This window comes from Psammomys obesus, unplaced genomic scaffold, assembly GCF_907164565.1.
Source record: "Psammomys obesus unplaced genomic scaffold, mPsaObe1.curated_primary_1811, whole genome shotgun sequence".
Lineage (NCBI taxonomy): Eukaryota > Metazoa > Chordata > Mammalia > Rodentia > Muridae > Psammomys > Psammomys obesus.
This window is the reverse complement of record NW_026596147.1, coordinates 1,236,775-1,253,716: the sequence shown is the minus strand read 5'-3', so window position 1 is coordinate 1,253,716 and position 16,942 is coordinate 1,236,775. Positions and strand designations below refer to the sequence as shown.

General features: G+C 35.3%; 1 protein-coding gene across 4 annotated transcripts in view; it reads right to left on the bottom strand.

Annotated features, from left to right (window-relative positions):
• The window catches only part of Micu3 (mitochondrial calcium uptake family member 3), a 91,054-nt gene that overhangs the window by 33,425 nt on the left and 40,687 nt on the right, over nt 1–16,942 (bottom strand). For 3 of the 4 annotated variants that reach the window (XM_055593623.1, XM_055593625.1, XM_055593626.1), the window contains 4 exons: nt 11,161–11,208; nt 8,021–8,103; nt 5,245–5,316; nt 2,755–2,793 (listed from right to left, as the gene is read on the bottom strand). In XM_055593623.1, coding sequence (XP_055449598.1) covers nt 2,755–2,793; nt 5,245–5,316; nt 8,021–8,103; nt 11,161–11,208 — 242 coding nt within the window. The remainder of the gene's footprint in view (nt 1–2,754; nt 2,794–5,244; nt 5,317–8,020; nt 8,104–11,160; nt 11,209–16,942) is intronic. The other variant, XM_055593624.1, reaches the window with a different exon arrangement.

Genomic DNA, 16,942 nt, shown 5'->3' with positions numbered 1-16,942 from the left:
TCACTTGATAGAACAACTGACCAAGCCACTGCTTACAACAATAAAAGAGACTGAGCAAGGACTACCTATAAGGATTCCATGAGTAAAACTAAGGCGTATTTTTCAGAATGCCTAGGTAGCAAAGCAAAGATCTACCTATAAGCTGCATTTGTGGCAATCATCTATGGGACAGAGAAGAAATATGACTAGGGAAAGGATCAAAGAGACTGTGGGAAATAGCAACATTTTATTACCTAAGCTATTTTATAATTATTAATTTTATTTTCATTAAGTTTCTGAGCTAAAATTCATTTTTAACATTAGGAAAAGCTTTATTATCTTTACAGAGAAAAATAATAAAAAACCTAAAATTTTAATTAAAAAGGTAGCCTATACTGATCTACACTTATAAAAGGTTTTAAAAGGCAAAATACATCCAGAAATCTAAAACACTACCTATCAGAAGTCTGACTAAGACATAATAAACCTACATTATTAAACATAGATAAAATAAAAATGTAGAACATTGTGAGTAGACATAAATCCATAATTATAACATTTAGTTTAATATATCAGTTGATAGTCAACCAGACAAAACTGTCAGTAATGGCAGAAAAGACCGAAAACACATAATATGCATGGATATATATATATATATATATATATATATATATATATATATATAACCACTGCATCATATACTGGAGAAGACATACTCTTTTAAAATAAACATTATTTACAAATATCAACATTTAGCCCATAAAACACATTTCAACATATGATGAAATACCAGAGAAATGGTATCAAAATTTGATACATTTTCTGCTAGTATAGAATAGAGTAGTTAAAATAATAATCTAAAAAATCATTTTAAGAGATGCTAAAGCCAAACATTCTTGACCTTTGAGTTATTTGAGTTGCCTGTTCTTTTGAATTTTTAAAAATTTTTTCATCACTGTGGAAAAATAACTGAGACTCGATTACATGCGAAACTTAAAAAGAATCTGGGTTATTTGGAGCAGAAAAGCTACTTAAGGTACAAGGGGAATAGCCTCAATTTTTTTCACTGAAGCAGGAAGAATGAAAACAGGCTTAACAGACTATGGGAGGTATTATCTTGGAATAGGCCACCTGAGAGGTCTGAGAGGATGTGTCTTCATGTGCAGACCCCCGACCTCCTTTCCTGAAGGTAAATCATTCCCAACTGATAAGAAAGCTTCTGTTATCGGAAAAAGGTTACAAAAATAAAAAAAATTCTTAAGAGTTAAATTATATAATCTATTTGAGAATATAGGTTAAAAGAACATGAAGTTAAATCATATTAACACGTGTTTTACATAAAGACAGAAGCTGTCCTCAGTAAAATGAAATGAAAAATGTGCTAACCAATAAAATAAGAAGTGTCAAGTATTTTCTTCATCAAGGATAGTATGAAGAAAATATACAGTTTAAATCTGGCTATTTATAATCTCTTAACACCTGCAACTGTGAAGCCCATGCAGTTTAAACTATATAGTATCTAGTTATAAAATTAAAGGAAACACTGAAACTGCCACGTTAAAAAGTTATTCACACAATGACAGTGGAAAATAAACCATAAAATCATAAATACAATTAACCATGTTTAAAAATGTGTATGGTATTCTAATGTTGAAATTTTTATTTTTATAAAGTTCTTACAACATTTTAAATGATTTTCACAGGAACACTTTAAAATTAATTAGAAATTTCTCTTATGGGGAAGTGGCAGTACATTTTATAAAAAAAAAATGTTTTCTATTTCTTAGACAAATTTAAAGTTAGGTATGTGGGCCCCATAAACTTGGTTTGCTCTCCAATTATTTTATGACATTCCTTGTGAGTATGCAGGATGCCCTGTGCTTATTTGATGCTGAAATCACCTCCAGTATGTGTTCAAGTCCAACACAAGTTTTCTTCTCGTTCTGAGTAACTAATTAGACAGTACAGAAGGCGATATACCCACTGTCAGAACCGTGCACGGCACCTTAAACACCGGCCCCTGAGCTCAAAGACTTCTCAGGTGTGATTTCTAAAGTCTCAGGAATCCTTTACAGGGATGAAGGATCACTGGGGAAATTAAATGACTGCATGTTTATGAGACAGGATCATGTCTATTCTGAGTGGGTTCTTATGTGCTGGGCTAACCAATAAGCTTGTTCTCAAGAGAAGAGAAAAGTCACACTTGGGAAGAGCACTTGCAGAAATTTTCATGACTAAAGAATGGAACTCATAGTTCCCTTTGTGTAGTGATGTAACAAGTAGAATCTTACACAGTTTTTAACAGACTGGAGAAGGTAAGCAGGAAACACAGCTTCAGTAAAAATGAAAACTGCAAACTAAAGAGTCTTCATTAACATGATTTTATTGGCATTGACCAAAGTCTAGAGTTAGTTCTTAAAATACCTCTGTTCTTCAGGAAGACAGCCTATCTGTTTTATTATGTTTGTATAATGCTTCCCATACTGCTGAAAAATGTAAAATTCCAATTACTCTACCAGAATTCTGGTGGTAGTTGTTTACTCACATTTATTTTAATTTACAGATAAACAACTGATAAAGATATATAATTGCTTTCTAAATTTTTGTCTCATAAATCTAGAATAGAAATTTTGGCTTGACTGCATCTTACTGTATTCACCAAATTCCAAAACATTTAAAATAACAGATAGATAAGCTTTATATAAAGAAGTAACATTATCTAATATAACAGGTGAGGGATATATACATAAAGAACATTTAAAGTATTGTACATACACTATTAGTAGGAGAATGGTATCCATAAAGTTGAAGACGCTGACATAGAGCACAAAGGGCCAAATGAAGTGTCACATTTCAGAATGAACCCAAGTATAGCAAAAGAAAAAAAGAAAAAGACGACAAAATAATCAATTAGGAAGGGCAAATCATTATGCTACATTCTCTATAAAGCACATACACGTGAGATAAATGTTAAAGATGAGTAGCAAAGTTTTTAAAGTCTAATATAAGTAAACATTAACTAAATTTGTGTCTATTTCAACCATTTTCATTGTATATGAAAAGCACTACTCTTAAGCATGGACATTTTAAGCATGGGAATGCTGGATTCAGCAGCATGGTGGTGACAATGGTATGGCTCACTCTCACTGTGGTAGCTTCTGCTCACCTCTAAAGCAGTATTAGTACTTACCTGGCAGAACAGAGATGAGGACTACATGAGAATACCATCTATTACGATCTTAGCAAAGACCTTAGAACATAGTGCTCATTTCAGAGTTTTAATGACATGGAAGTATTTTAAAATTTTGATTTGGATATGCTAATTTTCAGTTAAAGAAACCAGGAGGTTATCAAGTTTATAAGCTAACATTTTAAAATGTTTATTACATTTTTATAATTATAGATTATACAGGTAAGTACCTAACCATTTAGCTTATTTGATTCTCTTACAATTACAGGTGGTGATCTCATTATTCTATCATTTCAATTGTAAAACTAAAAAAACAAAACAAAACAAAACAAAACAAACAAAAAAAAAAACCAAAAACTGGATGGAAAGGTTAAGAATCTTACTGAAGATCGCAGAGGTAATGCATCATAGAGGTAATATTCAAACCCTCCAAACCTGGCTTATGAGCCTGCTTTACTTTCTTTTGGAGCTTTGTTTTATTTGTTACTGTAAGATACATTTTAGTTTCCTTAAGTTCAACCTAATGTTTACAATATGTATACATGTACTAAGATTTCTCTCACCTTACCAATGCCATTTGCATTTTACTTAATCGTCCATAGAAAAAACAGTGTAAAATCAATTCAGATTTATATTATTTAAACTATGACTAGCATACTGAAGCCAAGGACTCTCACTGTCAAATACGGTGACAGCACGGTAGAGCACTGTGCTGTTAAAGGGGGCTGTCAGTGAGAGTGCACTGAATGGAACATCTGATAGCCACATTACATAATGAGCTTTTCACATTGCTATTTGGATTAAGATCAACACTTCTGAGGTGCCTGAGAGATCAGTTAGTGTAGTGAAATCCTTTACATATATAAAGTTGTAAACAACATATGTGCTATTTTTACTTGTTCTCTGAACTACTTTTCTTTTCCAATATATTTGCTAGGGAATGCATCACAAACATATAAGACATATTCCCTAGGATAAGCTGACATAATATAGATTTCATAATTTACCTGGGCTTTGCCTGGTTAATGCAAGTGAAATTATTTATATAACTATTATGAAATACTTGCTTTAAATGCGTCTTAAAATTCCTTTACTTGTCATTTGTGTTGATACTGTAGCTTTCCCCACTGTGTAGTGGAGTAGTTTTCCCTTTTTTTCTTTCCCTTTGTTACCTGATCTATGCATTTTAATAAATGCTTATAACTAGAATCATACTTTTAATTAGGTATTTGTATATGTCAGTAAAATATACCACGTTTTTGGTATTTAAGTAGAAAATGAATAAATTAAGATGGATACAAGTATGGAATTCAGAGTAGGCCATCACAGGTTTGAACTGTAACTTTGCATTGAACAGTATTATAACTTTGGATATGATATTTAAACTTTCTAATGATTAGTTTTCTTACCCTTGGTTATAGACAACAGGAGGGTTGTTGGATAGATTAATTGATAAAATGCATAAAAAGCACCTAGCCTTGTGCATAGTAGTGAGGGCTTAGGGCCAATCTGTTATTTTTATTATATGAACTGCCCTGTTGTCTTGGGATATATAAAGTGAAGACTGCAAGGATGAAATACTGTTAATTCTAACTTCAGAACAAGGCACTAATATGTAACCCAGAAGAAGAATCTATACTACTACTAAGAGATGCAAAGAGCTTACATTATTTCCTTATATTTATCAATCATTATGTTACATTATCAATAATTCATTCACATAATTAAATCTTTGCATATTCACCTTTAAATTTTTACATGCATAATGATGTTATTTATCTATTATATGATATATACCCTTCAAATCTCACAGATAACAACAGTATGGATGAAAATGATTTAATGAATATGACTGTGGATACAGAAATATAATATCAATATTTAATATAAATATTGATATATAAGATACTTATATATCAATATTTGATATATAAGATAATTTTCTACATTAAATCTTCAGAAAGTTTTCAGTAAATAAAAAAATCCAAATTCTAAGTGTTACACTGTTTCAATATGTACAAAATAATTCTCACCTGGAAAACTTTATAGTGAAACTACTATAAAGTATTTCTTACCAGCAATGCACGTTTTTCTTCATCTCCTTTAGTTTCTCTTTTTTCATTTTTTTTCCTGAATATCTCCTGAAGCTATAAGGAAATAAATCAGGAATCAAATTCAATCAGAATTTTAAGGTACATACATATTACTCTATGTTAAGTATATCCTAAAAATAAACAAAATAGTTTCACCAACATTTAACCTATTCTACGTATATTTTATGATTGTAGTATTTTTCTTTTTAAAGTTTATTTAATTTTACTTTATGTGCATTGGTGTGAGGGTGTCACACCACCTGGAACTGGAGTTACAGACAATTGTGAGCTACCATGTGGGGGCTGGGAGTTGAAACTGGGTTCTTTGGAAGAGCAGAGAGTGCTCTTAACCACTGAACCATTTCTCCAGCCTGTTGACTGCAGTATTTTTCGCAAGAAAAATATATTCTTTGGTACTGGCAATTCACAGTTATGTAAAATGTATTTACTATTACAGTTTTACTTGATCTCTGTAATACAATGACATTGAGTCTGAGGCACACCCAGAGAGAGATGACGACTATTGTGCTGTAAACTCTCATATTAATGTTATTGCAGTAGACAGGTCACTCAGCTCTACTGGCTCAAATTGGTTTATGTTAAAAAGGACAACAGCACCTGTGAATTTCCTGCAGCAACTGTACGCGACTGAGAGTAGATGCTGGTTCATCCCTCAGACAGAAGAATAAATTTCAAAACTAATTGCCTAGCCCTTTGCCTATTATTTCTGAATAAATGTTAGCTAGTGCTGTAAACAGTATTATTTAGTCTTTAAAATTCTATGATTTTAAAATGGAAGCCTAACTTTTTCTTTCACTGTGGAAGACAGGAGGTCCTTGTGCTCACAGATAATCACTAAGGAAGCTAGGAATGTTAAACATACAGGATTGTCTCTCTTCGAAGGAAGACATGTATAACCTGTTTTAAGCCCAGAAAGCTGGGAACAGATATGGTTAAAAACATGTGACCTCTGTGCTATCTGTATCTTGAGGCCACAGCTGGCTCCCCCAGATTCTTACAAACAGGAGCAAAGGTGGCTAATAGCCTGGTGACCTTTGTGCTATCTATATAACCAAGACCACAGCAGATCCTTTCCCAGAGCCTTAAGATGTCACATGTAGTCAATCTACAGAACCCACCTTTATGGAAGATGTGGTCATGCCTTAAGCTTTATTTTGCACATGGGATTGAACTAATTGTCACCCGGAAACTTTTTCCAAATTGTGCTGTGCTTAAATACACCTAAAATAACCCATCCAAAATAAACTGCCCACTGTCAGACTCTAGAAACCAACACCAGCTACCGAGTCATGTTAACTGGACGTCCTCCTTACCTCATACTCTGTTGATTATGGTGTTTGCAGACTCTTGTACCACAGATTTTGCCAGTTTTCTGGGTAGTTCCTTGTCTATGGAATTTGGACAACAATCTTTACTCTTTTTAATTTTCCTCAGTTTCCTATTTTAAATGTAGTGTATGAGTGTGTGCGCACGTGCACGTGTACAGAAGGCAGAGGCCAACACTGGGTGTCATCCTCAGTCATTCCTCCCTCCCCCCTTTAAAGACAAGAATTCTCACTGAACCTGGAGCTGACATATTAGCTAGAATACCTGACTCAAAGTCCCCAGGGATCCTCCTGCCTCTGCTTCCTCGACACTGAGATTATGGGGTGGGCTGGCTATTTATGTGGTGCTGGGAATCTGAACTCAGGAGTGCCTCATGTTTGGACATTTGCTTACTGAGCCACTACCTAACACCTCTAATTCACTGTATACACTAAGTTGAAAGTCAAGTTACTTCAGCTTTCAGAAGTCTCTGCAAACAGACAGACAAACATTGTGCCTGAGGCAGCAGTACAACTGAACCAAACAGATTACAGCTTTAGGGGCAAGGGCAGCTCTTGCCGAGTCTTCATGAAACAAGGCAGAGTGCTGCAGATGCCTCTGACTCCACCTCAAAGTGGACAGCATTAAAAAGACACAGGCATAAAGAGCTTTTGAGAAGTGACATCTCCAAAAGTCAGGGTTGACACAGAGTGGTTAGTCAACATTATTCAGACAAATAGGTCCGTTCTGAAATAGAATAAAATAGCTCCTCATGTGCCACCTTTTCTCTTACTTTTAAACAGGTGAGAAGAAAAGGTGGAACTGATATTAATAGCAGATTTTGCTACTCTAAGAAATAAACTGACAAAATTTTTTATTAAAGAACAAAAACAGAGAAAGCCCTTAGCTACAGAAACTCATATAGGCTACACAACAACAAGGAAAAATTGGAAGAGGGGATGGGAAAACGAGACAGCAACTAAAGGCACTGTCAGAGTATACAACAGAAGAGGAAGAGCAACTCTTTTGGTCAAAGACAAGGAAGGGAGCTGGAAAGTGGATCTACACACCTGAAATATAAGGTAAACGTGAATACAAGAGAAAAGGGAAAAGGAACATTAGACCAAACTGATAAAAAGAAAACCTCTTGTGGCCAACAGCTATGACAGAAAGTGAATATTAGCTAGAAAGACATAATCTCAGGACTGCCTTGTATCCACTGAGTAAAGCATCTGATAAAGTCAAAAATTACAACTATACTAATATTTAAACATGCAATATAACTTTTATTTCCACAATATAAGCATTATGTGAAGTATATAGTTGCTTATTAAATTCAGGTAAAACATCACTCTTCATTAATAGTACTAATAACACAAAGCATAACAAGTAAGCACATTTGTCAGAAAAATGCAGTATATAATGTACATACCACCAAAAATTCTTTTTTATCCACCATCTCATTTCCATCAGTGTCAAACATGTTGAAAGCTATTCTAAAACCTGCATGAGGCTCTGCGAGAAAAAACAAACAAAAACAAAAAAAGCAGAACAAGTTTTTGTAAAATGGAGAAAAAGTACTTAAAAGTACAAAATCCATGCATTTAACAGATACATACACTGTACAAAGATAGCTAATAAGTGAAAAGCAATATGTTACTATAAGTTACATATAGTCAAAGTTATACTGAAGAATACATATTTCTGCTTCATATATTTCAGACTCAATAACAGAACTGGTAATAAGCTTTCCAAGTACCTGACTGTGACTTATTACATTGCATAAAAAAAAAAAAAAAAACTTGACAAACTATCCCTCTAAAAATAAATATCCAAAATCTGCTTATTTGTTACAAATGAAACATGAGGTCACTGCATTTGAATTTTTTTAAAAAAATTCAACTACATTCAACTACTTCAAATGGCAGAAAAGAATAAAAATACACTACAAACCAATTCCAAAATAAGCTGAAATCACTTGGGAATAAATGTGATCATGAGAGGGTACAGATTTGGGGCTAAACTTCAGGAAGCTTCAAAACCAGAAGCTTTTATAAAATGTTTCAATGTGTAATCCCAGGCACTCAAAAATCCAAGAAATAATTATCTTTTGAGAAAGATTCATATTCTATGAAAATTTTTGAGCCTTTTCCAAAAATCCATTCTTTGCTTTTTTTTTTTATTTCTATAATATAAACAAGAAAACATGAATGGAGAAAACCTTGAAGCATCCTTCCACAAGGAAAAGACTTGACCTTTCCCTTTGAAATGACTAGCAAAAAACTGAATGTCACTCCTCCCAAGTAAACTTGCCAGTTTGTTAGAAATCCTGAACTTTGCAAAGAGGCAGATAGCCATACTTTCTTCATTTTATTTTATTTTATTTTTCTTTCTTTTTATTTATTACAACTTATTCACTTTATATCTCAGCTATAGCTCCGTGCCTCATCCCCTCCCAAGCCCACCCTACCTCCCTTTTTTCCTCCCATGCCCCTCCTCTAGTCTACTGAGGTCCTCCTCCCCTTCAATCTGACCCTAGCCTATCAGGTCTCATCAGAACTGGCTGCACTGTCTTCCTCTGTAGCCTGGTAAGGCTGCTTCCCACTCAGGGGGAAGTGATCAAAGAGCCAGCCACTGAGTTCATGTCAGAGACAGCCCCTGTCCCCATTACTATGGAGGCCACTTGGACACTGAACTGCCATAGGCTACCTCTGTGCAGGGGTTCTAGGTTATCTCCATCCGTGGTCCTTGGTTGGAGTATCAGTCTCAGAAAAGACTCCGGGGCCTAGTATTTTTGGTTCTGTTGTTCTCGTTGTAGAACTTATAAGTAGATATTAGACATACAATATAAGATAAACATACTAAAATCTGTATACCTAAAGAAGCTAAGCAAGAAGGAAGAACCTGAGTAAGGTGATCAATCCTCATTTAGAAAGGCAAACAGGACAGACATCGGAAGAGAGAGAAAACAGGGAATAAGACAGGAGCCACCACAGAGGGCCTCTGAAAGACTCTATCCAGAAGGTAGCATCTATCGAAGCAGATGCTGGGACTGATAGCCAAACTTTGGTCAGAGTTCAGGGAATCTTATGAAAGAAAGGGAGATGAAACATCTGGAGCCTAACTTTCTTAATCCATCATAACCATCCATGGGAATAACAAATGGAAGCCACTTCTTTATGTGAGCTTATATTTGTAGGTATTTGAGAAACTTGTATTTACTTTTATTATCATTCATAAATACCGACACCATAATTGACAAGCAAGTTTTTATGTCTGTAAAACATTTTGAAAAGTATAAAAAAAAATGTGTAAAATAAACATCATCACAGACTTAGACTGGCTTCACCAACTAGTTTTCAAGTTGGATCAATCTAGGTGGCCCTACTTATCAAAAGCAGAGCACTTGCTCTTTAACGCTAAAATGTTATTCTCATGAGAATAAATAATTTAAGAGAAAATAAAAGATAAATTTTGTCATATATACATATTTACATGTTCACATCTCCCCATTCTGCTGTTCTATCACTCATAAGAACGCTAAGAATAGCATGTAGTGTAAATTTTCTAAGCACTGAAATAGGATTTAAAAGTGAGTTTTACTAGTGTTCTTGTTTGTATATATCTCCACAGATTTCCTCATCTGAAACTTCCTACAGTAGTATTTTTCCTTTTTTTTAATTCATTCACCAAATAGTTTCTGAAAGGGTACTATGAATAAGACATTGTCTGTGATATAGATGGCCCAAAGGGGTAACATTTAGCCATTATAGACTTTTCACAGCAGTATGGAAAGACTGACCATGTAAACTAATAATTTCGAATAATCTAAGTTCTATGAAGAAAATAAAGCATGAAGAAGGGATTAAAAGAGAAGGGCAAGAGGGCCATTTGAGGAGTGGAGCCAAGTGAGGACCCTTGTGTTGTGAAAGGAAGCCTGAATGATACTCTTCCCAGGAAGCTCTTGGAAGAAGTGCTCAGGGTTGAAAGAGCAGACAGCACTGAACTTTGAGTCCAGCATTTCCTCCATGGGGAGGGAGTTCAGGAAATGGAAAGGCTAGGTGGCTGGAGCACTGTGAGTACAGCTCACAATTTCATCTACTGGATGAAAAGAAAATCAAAAGCTTTGGTAAATCTTCCAGATATTTCATAATCACTATTGTGTATGCAAGAGAGAGCAAAGCACTGCAGTGGACGGATAATGGGTATTTGGACAGACTTGCCATAGTTAGGAGACTCAAGAATACTCATTCACACTAGACTTGCAGAAAACCTGGCTTAAATGCATATAACAGAAACTTTACAAAATACTATAAATCCTGACTTTTAGGGTCTCATGTACTTGAATCCCCCAAAGTAATATATTTATAGTTTATAAACATTTATTACTGTCACAAGGAAAATAGATACATTTCTGACTGACAGTGTGACATTTCCTGTGATATTTAGGCATTAATTTGTAAAAGAGCCAACATACACATAAGGTAATTTTCAATACTATGCTAAGAAAGATTTATTTTTAAGCTCATGAGGAAAAATATATCTAGAAATAAATTTAATTTGTATACTTACTTGTTAAAATACATAGAAGAAAAAGATATTCTGTATAAGAAATCACACCTAGAAAAAAACAGTATCAATTATGCTTTAAAAATATTAACATTTCACATTTATTAAAGTAAAATACTGTGTACAATAAAAATTGAATAATTTACAGTTTGAAGGCACATGCTAAATAGTTTAAACAAGAGTATAATATTATAAAATCATTACAAAAGAAGCAAAATTCATTTTATTTAAATTGCTCCACATGCATTTATAAAAATTCCTACACACTTTCCAATCATTATAAACATACTGGCACAAAAGGAAAATGTTAATGTTTATTTGTAGTTTAACTTTGAAACTTTGTTACTATATGAAACTACCATAAGAAGGTCAGAAATGTTATGAAGAACTTAGTCATGTTTTAGGAGCACTTGATCTTACATTTACTTGTTTAGAAATTTGATGTGTAACATTCAAATTTAAAACCTTACACTTACCATTTTTATTGTCAAATGATCATTCACTACTTTTGTAACAGTTTTTATCCTTAACTGACTCTAAGATTTTTTTTTAATTCAGTGGGCCTCATTTTATGTTTTCTGCATCATGAATTCTCTGTAACCTATAATGACAGATTTCACCAAAAAATTGTATAAAGTAAAAAAAAATAAATAAATGCACATTATTTACTGCACTTTTCACTTTAAGGCTACTTTTCACTATACATAAAGCTAGAATCAACAGCTTAAATGACGGAAAATTAAAAAAAAAGACTGAAAAATATCTACAATATTTACCTAGTCAATCTCAATGTTTGGCAAAAGGTATGAAAAAAATGTAAATAGATTGCCGACTTTAAATCACTATTTTATCTGATGTTCTTTGAGGTTCCACTATCGCCTTCCTTCCTTCCTTCCTTCCTTCCTTCCTTCCTTCCTTCCTTCCTTCCTTCCTTCCTTCCTCTTTTGCTCTCTCTCCTTTTTCTCTTTACTTACTTTGTATCCTAGCTGTAGCTCCCTCCCTCATCCCCTCCCAACCCTACCCTGCCTCCTGCTTCTCCTCCCATGCCCCTCTCCAAGTCCACTGATAGGGGAGGTCCTCCTACCATTCCCTCTGACTCTAGCTTATCAGATCTCATCAGGACTGGCTACATTGTCTACCTCTGTGGCCTGGTAAGGCTGCTCCCCTCTCTGAGGTAGGTGATTAAAGAGCCAGCCACTGACTTCATGTCAGAGACCTTCCCTGTTCCCCTTACTAGGAAAACCACTTGGATACTGAGCTGCCCTGGGCTACTTCTGTGGAAGGGTTCTAGGTTATCTTCATGCATGGTCATTAGTTGGAATATCAAGAACTGTGGGCCCAGTATTTTTGATTCTGTTGTTCTCCTTGTAGAACTCTTGTCCCCTCCTGGTCTTTCATCTTCCCTTTCTTTTACTAGGTTCCCTGAACTGTGACCAAAGTTTGACTATCAGTCTCAGCATCTGCTTCAATACCCTGCCAGGTAGACTCTCTGTGGTAACTCTCTGTGGTGGCTCCTCTCCTATTCCCTGTTTTCTCCCTCTTCCTATGTCTATCCTGTTTGCCTTTCTGAATGAGGATTGATCATCTTACCCAGGGTCCTCATTCTTGCTTAGCTTCTTTACGTGGAAAGATTTTAGTATGTTTATTCTATATTTTATATCTAATATCCACATATGCTTCTGGGATATCTCACTCAGGATGATCTTTTCTAGTTCTCACCATTTGCCTGTAAATTTCTCGATTTCCTTTTTTTTTTAAATAGCTGAGTAGTATTCCATTGTATAAATGTACCATAATTATTGTATCCATTCCTCAGCTGAGGGACATCTGGGTTGTTTCCATATTCTAGTTACTACGAATAAAGCTGCTACAAATATGGTTGATCAAATGTCCTTGTATCCTTGAGAATATTTTGGATGTATGCCTAGGAGTGGTATAGCTGGATCTTGAGGTAGCGCTATTCCAGAAATCAACCCACAGACCTATGGATACTTGCTTTTGACAAAGAAGCTAAAACCATACAACGGAAAAAAGACAGCATCTTCAACAAATGGAAATCAAAATGACCCTGAGATTTCACCTTACACCCATCAGAATGGCCAAGATCAAAAACTCAAATGACAACACGTATTGGAGAGGTTGTGGAGAAAGGGGAACCCTCCTCCACTGCTGGTGGGAATGTAAACTTGTACAATCACTCTGGAAATCAATCTGCTGCTTTCTCAGACAACTAGGAATAGCGCTTCCTCAAGATCCAGCTATACCACTCCTAGGCATATATCCAAAAGAGGCTCAAGTACACAATAAGGACCTTTGCTCACCCATGTTTGTAGCAGCCTTACTTGTAATAGCCAGAAGCTGGAAACAACCCAGATGCCCCTCAACTGAAGAATGTATGCAGAAATTGTGGTACATCTACAATGGAATATTACTCAGCAATGGAAAATAAGGAAATCATGAAATTTGCAGTAAATGGTGGGAACTGGAAAAGATCATCCTGAGTGAGCTGTCCCAGAAGCAGAAAGACACACATGGTATATACTCACTCATATAGACATATAATATAGGATAAACCCACTAAAATCTGTACATCTAAAGAAACTAATCAAGAGGGAGGACTCTGACTAAAATGCTCAATCTCCATCCTGAAAGGCAAAGAGGATGGACATCAGAAGAGGGAGAAAACAGGAAACAAGTTAGGAGCCGGCCACAGGGGGCCTCTGGGGGGCTCTGCTCTGCAGACTATCAAAGCAGATGTTGAGACTTATGGCCAACTGTTGGGTAGAGTGCATGGACTCTTATGAAAGAAGTGGGAAATAGTAAGATCTGGAGAGGACAGGAATTCCACCAGGAGAGCAACAGAATTAGAGAATTCGAACACAGGGGTCTTTCCAGAGACTCATACTCCAACCAAGTACCATGCATGGAGATAACCTAGAACCCCTGCACAGATGTAGCCCATGGCAGTTTAGTGTCCAAGTGGGTTACATAGTAATGGGAAGAGGGACTGCCTCTGACATGAACGGATTGGCCTGCTCTTTGATCACCTTCCCCTGAGGGAGGAACAGCCTTACCAGGCCACAGAAGATGACAATGCAGCCACTCCTGATGAGATCTGAGAGACTAGGATCAGAAGGAAGGAGAGGGGGACCTCTCCTATCAGTGGACTTGGGGAGGGGCATGCGTGAACAAGGGGAGGGAAGCTGGGATTAGGAGGGGAGGAGGAAGGGGTTTATGGGGGTATATAAAGTGAATAAAGTGTAATTAATAAAAGTTAAAAAGATAAAAAATGCAAACAGACTCTTATTTATCACCCTGCACAAAACTAAAGTCCAAGTGGATCAAGGACCTCAATATAAAACCACACACACTAAATCTGTTAGAAGAAAAAGTGGGGAAGAAGCTTGAATTCATTGGCACAGGAGACAACTTCCTGAACAGAACACCAACAGCACAGGCTCTAAGATCAACAGTCAGTAAATGGGACCTCATGAAACTTAAAAGCTTTTGTAAAGCAAAGGACACTGTCATCAAAACAAAACAACAGCCTACAAACTGGGAAAAGATCTTCACTAATCCTATTTCTGAGAGAGGGCTAATACCTGGAATATATAAAGAACTCAAAAAGTTAAACACAACAAATCAAATAACCCAATTAAAAACTGGGGTACAGAGCTAAACAGAGAATTCTCAATAGAGGAATATCAAATGGCAGAGAAACACTTAAAGAAATGTTCAATGTTCTTAGTCATCAGGGAAATGCAAATCAAAACGACCCTGAGATTTCACCTTACACCCATCAGAATGGCTAAGATCAAAAACTCAAGTGACAACACATGCTGGAGAGTATGTGGAGAAAGGGGAACCCTGCTCTATTTCTGGTGGGAATGTAAACCTGTACAACCACTTTGGAAATCAATCTGGCACTTTCTCAGAAAATTAGGAATAGTGCTTCCACTAAACCTTTGTTATAGAACAAAGAGACTGGGAGTCCCTGTCAGGTATTCTGTCACAGACATGAAGGAACTACCCACAAGGCTCTGAAAGCATTCTCTTTTGTTTATATGAGAATACTGTGACCCATAGACAAATAGTTCTGGATGACTGCCATGAATGTTATGGGAAAAAGAGTCTGAAATGGTCAGTGGCTATAAAGATAGAATATTTAAGAGTCCTCTTAGTGTTCTAATTCACTTAGCAGATAACAAAGCATTATAGTTGACATGAAGAACTTTTAAAATGTCATATAATTACTGATAATTCACAATTTCCCTCATGTACAGATTATTTAACAGGAGGAATACTTTACTGCAGAAGGTCATAGCAAGCATTTGTCTGTAAGACTACCTGACTACTGAATTAGATTAAAATGCAGAAAGGAAGGGAGAACAAAGTGATATAATTTAATGAATATGGTCAAGGAAAGAAAAAAATACTTCTGAAGATAAACTATAGGTTCATAATGTTTCCTAACTATAAACATACAAAACCAGAAGACAATTAGAAGATCAACTCTTTTATTTACCTAAGGCTACCCAGGACAAAAATACTGAAGTCAAATGCTACTATACAGCAATGGTACAGTCTTTAGAGGTAAAGGAAAAGTAAATGCCAACTAAGTTAGAGTGGTCAGGAGACGCAGGTAGGAGGACTGTGAGTACAAGGACAGCCCTGAGCTACTTAGAGCTCTTGTCTTGACTAGCGGAAAGGAAGGGAGAAAAGTTGACAACTAGGTTTTGAAAATTCAATTAAAAATTTTAAGAATTTCTTTAAAAGCATGATATTGTTAAATTACTATTTCTTGATCTATTAAATGTTTTTCTAAGTGTTACATATTGCTTTTTTATAAGATGCTGCTTAATATTTTTTGCTAAGTAATAGCAAAAAGATAAAATCCATTTAAAAATGAATATTTAGTAGCTTGAAGAGTTAGCTTTAAACATTTCCCACCACCTAACCTTTATAGTCCAGTATTCCTCTAAGACCTAGCAAGCTGTTTCTAGTGTCTTACAAGACCATGGTTTAATGATCTTGACAATATCAAGACTATGATACAAAGTATGCTGTAGGTAATCAATAGCAGGTACAGTTATTTAAATCTTGAGTAATCCTAATAAAATTTCATTCCTCAGTTAGAACAGCAACATTTGATGTGCTCAATAATTACAACTGGCCAATGGTTTCTATACATGTAACACAGGCTAGCATTGAACCTACTCTGTAGCCAAGGCCAGCCATATATGCCTGATCTTCCTGCATTCACCTCCCCAGCACTGGGATTATAGGCATGCACTATAATACTTAGATATGCCACAGAAGTTGATTGCAAACCAATATCCATATTAACCAACCACTGTAGTAACACAGATATTATTAATAGGAAATGTTGGAGCAGGAAGCTTTTACAGTGAATGTTGTATTTCAAATTTGGCTGCTAAAAACATACTCCATAGTTTTGTATAGTCATTAACTGAAGAAATAGCTGTAATCTCCTAGAAGCTAAATGAAATGAAGAAAACTAACATTTGAATAGCTAATGTTTTTGAAAAGTACTTTCTACAAACAAATATAAAATGCTTTTCAGGATTGTTGAAAATAATGAAGCCAAAGAGGCTATGAAAAAAATACATATATTGTGTATCTAGTGATAACATAGTCCTTAATCACACTATACCAAAATAATATTACTTACTCAGAAACATTTGCATTTGGTGGTATTATATATTTTATTTTTTAAATATCTATCTATCTATCTATCTATCTATCTATCTATCTATCTATCTAT